The sequence below is a fragment of the Sinocyclocheilus grahami genome, unplaced genomic scaffold (assembly GCF_001515645.1).
Source record: "Sinocyclocheilus grahami isolate Dianchi unplaced genomic scaffold, SAMN03320097.WGS_v1.1 scaffold566.1, whole genome shotgun sequence".
Lineage (NCBI taxonomy): Eukaryota > Metazoa > Chordata > Actinopteri > Cypriniformes > Cyprinidae > Sinocyclocheilus > Sinocyclocheilus grahami.
Genome location: NW_015505745.1, coordinates 351,761 through 359,508, shown reverse-complemented (window position 1 = coordinate 359,508; position 7,748 = coordinate 351,761). Strand labels below are relative to the sequence as shown.

Below are 7,748 nucleotides of genomic sequence, written 5' to 3'. Positions count from 1 at the left end.
TGTTCAGAGAGATAAGTCACACTGAGTTTCTGTGACATTGTGTTTCGACCCTTCGGATTGTCCATGCATTTCAATTCTGACCAGCTAATGTTTTCCCATGAGCAAATTTTGAGGTCAAAGTCTAATGTGGATGAAGCATTTGCCTTATGATCTCATGAATGAACGGCTATGAACAAATGCCAATGGCATTTGTTAGGACCCTTATTATAGCGTCTCGAAGCAAAGATATAAATTACAACCTACGTGGCATTTTATGCCTTGGCCTTTGCTATATTTATTTAACCCAGTGTTAGCAAACTGTTGCTTTCAGCTTCTTTTCTACAGCCTCACATCATCAAATTCAATTCACACACTCAGAGAAAACTGCATTAAAATTCACAAGTGGGAGGACAATTAGAGGGTAAGCCAACTTTGGTATTGCATTTGAAAGTCATGAAGAGTTTGCAGGGTATTGAAGAGGCTCAGGATTAAAGCATTTGCTGAATATTAAAACACTACATCAAATGATTTCTATCAGATTTTTAAAACAAGCTCATATTTTTACCTGTAGCTTTCCAACTCCACCATATTAAGTAACCTCTGGTAATAAAAAAAATTAAATATATATATATATATATATATATATATACACTATATATATAATGTATGTATATATATATATATATATATATAAACAGATGAAAAACAAGACATATCCACCTTTTTCCTGAGTGCCTCGTGATGGATTCTAACTTCTGTTTGGATGCTGTTGTGGTCCGGTCTCCTTAAACACCCTTGTTAAAACTGGATAAAAAGATCTACTGAATTCATTAAACCAAAACTTTTTCAATATAACCTAGGGCCGCTTCATGGCATCTATGCACTCATTAAACTTTGACCGGTGAGTCACTGCAAAAAGACGGTCATTGCAACAATGTAAAGTGATGAAACTATAGAGCCATGTACTTTTTAAGACCTTTTTCATAGGTTTAATGTAACATTATCAGTTCAAAACATATTAATTTGACTAGAAATACCAGAGACCGGAAATGTAAAGCATCATTTAGATGCTTTAAAATGGGCGTGACTTCTGCTTTCAGGAAGAAAGTGGATACTAATGTCAGAAGTAAAATGAATGTTCAGTTACTCAGAGCAACTGTATGTACGTTTTCTTACCTTCAAGTATCAGTTTCAAAATCATTTTGATGGTACCCTGACTTCTAATAAAGTGAATGGCTTCTGTTTCTTTCCCCCGCTTCCTGCCAGACATCTGTTCTGAAAGTATGTAGTTAGGTGAGCAGGTACGAAATTCCCCAGTAGCAGTATTAACATTAAGTGACATGCATCTGAAGCACAGAAGCCATTGGCACATGCCACCATCAGTAGCACATCCGGTGACACTTCCGGTTTTTACATTCAAGACATCCCTCATTCAAAACTATTAATTAAATATGGTTCTGTCATTAAGTGCGTGTGTTACACAGTCTGCGTTATACTCCGGCTGACAGCGGCTGCGGCATCGTCACTGGAGGTGCCGCAACAATATGGTGACATGTTCCGTGACAATGTCAGTAACACTGACACAATCCATCGGCACATGACACTCTCCACTGACAAAAGTTAGTGAAAACCGGAAGTGTCACCGGATGTGCCACTGAGCATACTGGCATGTGCCACTGGCTTCCGTACGTCCGATGCCATGCCACTTAATGTTAATACTGCCCCTCAAAATTCCACAAATTGTTTTATGGAAGCAACAAATGCAGATGTACAGTGATCCACTGTAATAACGACAATGAATTTCACTCACTTAACTGCAGGAGGCTCCAAAGTCGCAAAAATACACAAAACTACATACAGATGCACCGACACGGAAATTCTCTGCCGATACCAATAGCCGATTATTCAGAATGATATCTGTCGATACCGATTATTCAGAATCAATACCGATGCCGATAATCTATTTATTCAAACATACATACATTATTATAAGTTTGGTATTGTTTTATAGCTAACTACTGAACTGTGACCATTGGATAACTTTGCTGAGGTAAATGCCACGTTAAGTGACATTCTGTTCAGTTTTATCTGCGTCTTTCCACGGTTGAAACACTGATTGAGCGATTATATTAGACATGATACATTTTGGTATGCTAAACTGTATCTTTCAACATACCTTCTGATGTTCATTCATGTTTATTTTGCGATATAACTTATTAAAGTGGAAGAGACTCGCACGCCGCGCTGCTGCTTGAACTGAGGTGCTACTGCGATCTGTCACATCACATTTAAAAAGCGTCAAAATGCAAAGAAAGCACAAAGCTCTTTGCGATTCTGGGATGGGAGGTGCGCTACAAATGTTTGGTGTAGAGAAAAACTGTGGATTTGGAGCCGATGGCCAATTGTGAAATAAATTGCTTTTATCGGCCAATAGCGATTGTTGGCCGATCGGTGAATGTCTTATACAGTTGCTTTAGAAATGCACCATACTGAGCCCATTAAACAGATGTGAGGTCAGATGTGTTCTCAGAACATTATTGTGTAATGATAAAAGCAAGAATAACTGAAAGAGAGGGTAAACAGGTAGATTCAGTCACTGTTTACTTGCTGTAATTTCATGTGTGCCAAAACTTTTAGAAAGCAAGGTCCCTATATGATGATTTATTTTGCAACTCATAGAGAGCCTGATTATACATTCTAGAGAACAGCTTACAACTTGAGAGGCAATCTATTTGAAAAACAATACCACTCAACTTAAAATATTTAATAACTGAGTGTGAAATTATTTTGATTTCCAACAGAAGGAAAATTAACATAATTTGTCATCATAATATGTGATGTCAAATACCAACATACATACAAATGAATCTCACGAAGCCCCAAAATTAAGAAAAAAATATTTTTGCTAAAAGTAGCTGAATGAAGCCTACATTTATGACCATTAAGATGTTTTGCATTGTAACATTATTTTTAAGACAATTCAACAAGTTTTACCACCCAATTTTCATTACCATAATTCAGCCTGCTTACTTCTAAGCTACTGATTCCATTATTTTCAATGTATTTTATTTTATTGAAATAAACAAAATTAAAGGTGGTAATACTCTGGTATATATTATCACCACATTACGGTAATGAGTCTATGAGAATATATTTTTGCATTACAGCAATTGTAATTGTGCTTAATTGTTATGAAAAGAATGCATCACAATAAGTTAAAATGCAAAACATCTTAACCAATAAACCAGTCGTGTGCCATAAAATGTCAATATGGACACTACAGCTGATCCATTTAGCCATTACTATATTCCCAATGCTGCATGGCCTAGAGCAGTGGTTCCCAAACTTTTTGCAGCGTGCACCCCTTTCTAGTGTTTGACACATAAAGCATTTTTAACTGCAGTAACTAAATACAAATAGGGCTTAACATGAACTGCTTTGCTCATCAGCACTGTGGCTAGTGGTTTTCCAAAATTACTCAGCATTTTCACTGGCCACACTTTTGTTGTTGGGAAATTACATTTTATATGACAAAAGTTACTGCGTACTAAAGTTTATTTAAATAGATTTTTTTTGCCTAGCCTATATTAAAGGGCATTTTTCCCTAACCTTAGTAATTTGGAATGTTTCCTTTGTAAATGCCTAGGCATGAAAGTTTACTTTTCTGAAAAATATGTATTTTTTTATTTTAATAGACAAAGATTACCACCAAATGTGGCCTTTATTGTTAATCTTTGTTTGATTATGGGCAAATACCATATACATAAACAGAAATGGGCTAAAGGAAAATCCAACTTTTTGTTATTTCAGATAGATATGAAAAATTATATTGAGTTACTACTTGGGTTGAAAAACAGTAAAGCAAAACGCACTAGGTCTCTTTGTGAAGCTTTTCTGTTATTTATATGAGGATCTCATATATGTTCTTTTTTCTGTTTATTTTTTTATTTGTATTTTTTTTACCTGTATTATTATTTATATAATGCTGTATATTTTATATTTCTTTTTTGTAGTTTATATTTGTTCAGTACCTTTATATTATATGTTGGAAATCAATAAAAATTAAAAAAAAATTAAATAACTTTCTGTCCAATCAAATGCTCTCTAGAATCCGAAGCGCCCGCCCCCTACACTACAAAACAGACGCTGAAGCCGCGGCTGAAATCGGTCACTTGTCCACAGAATTAGTATTTTCTGTACAGTGAATGGCACGTAGTGCACTATATAGGGGACAGAGAAGATTCAAACAGTGTAAATATGCTTTCCATTGAGGAAAAAAAGAAGTCTGGTTTCGCGCTGTGTCACGCTAACCACCGCACCGCACACACACTCAGCTACGGTCCAGAGACACGATAGCACGGAGCGGATCACATGCGCGAGTCGGCGCTGACCACAACATGTATCGGAGCTATTTGAATTCTACACAGAATGCTAATATTTTATAGCATGCGGCTTTACGGAGCTCAACGGCTCTGAACGGCTCTAGCCCAAGCTGTGATATAAACGAACGCTATTGGCTATTTTAAAAAGGGGCGGGGCTGCTAGATATGTCCCGCCCTGTCTTCCTGTTTCAGTTCAAATGACGTCAACACAGAGTAACGCTGGGGGTGTTTAAGCATTTCAGGGCACCTTTAATGTTGAGCTCTGTTACTATATAAAATTAACCCAACCTAAGTGGCTAGTGCGAGAGACCGTGCTAAAATCCACCGCATTTGGTGGGTTGGGGGTTTATGTCAAGCCCTGACTGAACTGAATATTAGAAAACATCAACATTTCATTTATAAATAAAAAAAGAATATTACTTCCTACCTTTTTTTTCAGTGAGACGGATGGGTCTCATGTTTGCACAAATATCATCAAAATCATTCTCACGCACCCCAATTTGGGAGCCGCTGGCCTAGACTACTTTATTGTTTTTATAAAGACAATTAAAACTATTAAGGACACATTTATTTTCGAAACGTTTTTTTTATTATTATTATTATTATTTATTAAATTCATTAAGTGACATCTCTCCGCTAACAGATATAGTCCCTGACAGGACAGAGCACACGCTAAGGGAGCGGCGCAGTGATATGATGAAGAGCTTGTTTCACAGAGTTGACCAATCAGAATGTGTCCCAGTTCAGTAATTTTCTTTGAACAAAAAAAACGTATTTATTTTAATTTTGAAATCAAATGTTCTGGACGGGTTTCGTGAGAATCACGCATGTGTTATGCTGGGATACATTTCTCTCCGCTACCTGTTGCATGTCAATGAACGCTATTGCTCAGATGCGCCAACTCCTGCCAAACTGCCGCTTTACCGATCTGATCGTTTCTCCTCTTTTCCATGATCAAATCCTCCAAACTCTGAAACTCCAGCACATGAACCTGTTTGTCAGGCAAGAAGAGCTTTAATCTGTACGGCTGTTTTCCTATCCGTATCTCCCCTCCCATCTTGAACTCCCGTTTACCGAATTTGCACCATGCGGCGAAACACTCCGAGTTTCTCCAACTTAACTCTCTGTCTTTGGCCCCCACCTGCTCCATCGCGTTCTGCACCACCATGTCAGGACTGAGGGGCTTGTATTTGTACAGCTCGTTAACGATCCTGCCCCTCCTGCCCTGACTAGCATCGGTCAGAAAACTGTTCTTGACCTCCGCCCGGTGCAGGTGCACCACCTGGAAGTCCCCCACATACACAGCCCAGTGCGGGTACTGACCGGCGGACACGAACTCCAGCACGTCCCCGGGCTTGCATTTGTTCAATAAATTCTCCGGGCTGAACGTCTCCAGTTCCGGAGTGTTGCTACTTCTCTCATAAATGCACTCGTCTCGGTGGTAAACCGCGCAGTCCAGCTCGTTGTAGCGCTTCTCTTCCTCCTTCTGCTCCGAGCCACCGACATGCTGATGCTGATGAGGGTTATCGTCCAGTTCGTCGTCGTCGGTGGCGAAAATGTAGGAGACCCCGATCCGCGGGCCGTCTTCCTCCGTGTCCAGTCCGTTAGGGTCGGTCGTGGGAACTTCGGCGTAACTTAGGTGTGACAGTTTGTCCACCTGGTTGCCCATATATGCCACTTCAGCAGCGGACAGATGGAGTGAAATGAGCTCCACCTGTTACGAGCAGAGCGAGATGGACATGTGGAAGAAGAGTCACTGCGATGCTCCGTCTGCGCTGAGAGTTGCTTACTAAAGCTGCATATGCCAGATCCGCGCGCATCACAATTACAGACCAAAACAAAGCACTTTATACAAGAAGAGTTGCGTGTTATTGTGTGGGATAAGTCAGAGGTCACATCCAGTCTGTGTGTCCAATGAATCGTGTTGCTGCTCCAGTTAGTTATAGTCCAGTTGATGTTTCCAAGCAGAAAGTTCTTCAAAGCTTCACTGACATACGGATGAAAGGAATGAAATGTTGCTCCGGTATCCGAAAACGACAAACCCGTTATTTGCGTGCTTACAGAAACGCCAAGCGCTTTGTGTTTTTCTCTCAGGATGTTCTCTGTGTTTTGAACTGCACCTGCTGCGTGTTGCTCGGGTCCATCAGATATTAAGAAAACCAACCACATCCACACTTACACACGCTCCCTCGTTTAAAGAGACATCGCTGGAAAAGCACAGCACAATAAAGCAGCTTAGACAGATATCATCGAGAATTATTATATGATAAAGTAGTCCTGTTAACAGTACTGCAACGCTGCTCTGCCAGTCATATTACAGGACCCACCGGAACTATAACTACTGCATATAACAAGAGCATACAACTTATGTAATGATAATAATACATGAAATAATAATAATATTTAGCCTACATATAAAGTACATTTTATTCACAAACAGGGGTGTCGCTATTTTTTTTTACTGATAAATCCTTCAGATTAGCGTAATATTTACTGTCAACAGCACAATAAAGCAGCTTAGACAGATATCATCGAGAATTATTATATGATAAAGTAGTCCTGTTAACAGTACTGCAACGCTGCTCTGCCAGTCATATTACAGGACCCACCGGAACTATAACTACTGCATATAACAAGAGCATACAACTTATGTAATGATAATAATACATGAAATAATAATAATATTTAGACAATTATTTTTTACTGATAAATCCTTCAGATTAGCGTAATATTTACTGTCAACAGTAATATTTGAGCAATCATGTCATTTCTAACCTGTTAGAATCGGAACAGCCTTGCTAGATTGGCAAATCGATCATATGAAAGTTCGGAGATGGTATTAAAGTAGCTCCGTTTAAATGTATTGTATGAATTGCCCTTACTATGGAATAAAAAATACGGGGTGTCTATTTACATTTAGTTAAAAGTGGCTGTATATCATCAGCTCCAGATTGATAAGTGCCTGTCGTTGGCTTTTTGACGCGATCAACCCAGGTTCGATCCCACCTTCTACCGAACTTTTTTTCCCTCCCTTTTCAAATCTCATACTAGCAATGGATTCTATTTACACTAAGTGAAAATAGCAGGATTTCTACTATCAAGTATACTACTTGTTGCAAATAGTGGCAATTATCTGCACTTCAGTATTGTAGTACATTATAAAACAGTATGCAATAATGTTTTGAGTGTAAATTATAATTTTAATTTTAATTATTAAATGGATGCCACCTTATTGGTACAATAAAGCCCTCCCTACACCTACCCTAACCCTACCCGATACTTTATTTTCAACTTTTTGATTATTTCCTTAATTTTTATTGAAAATAAATGCCTTTACGATGTGATACGAGATTTGAAAATGGAGATAAAAAAGTTTGGCAAAAGGCG

The 7,748-nt window shown here is 38.5% G+C and overlaps 1 protein-coding gene across 1 annotated transcript; it reads right to left on the bottom strand.

Moving 5' to 3' along the window:
• Positions 1 to 4,994: 4,994 nt before the first annotated feature.
• On the bottom strand, positions 4,995 to 6,602 carry LOC107556363 (protein FAM84B-like). The gene has a single exon (XM_016239459.1). It carries the CDS (start codon positions 6,028 to 6,030, stop codon positions 5,233 to 5,235), a length of 798 nt encoding a protein of 265 aa, XP_016094945.1. The 5' UTR covers positions 6,031 to 6,602; the 3' UTR covers positions 4,995 to 5,232.
• Between the last annotated feature and the right edge of the window lie 1,146 nt (positions 6,603 to 7,748).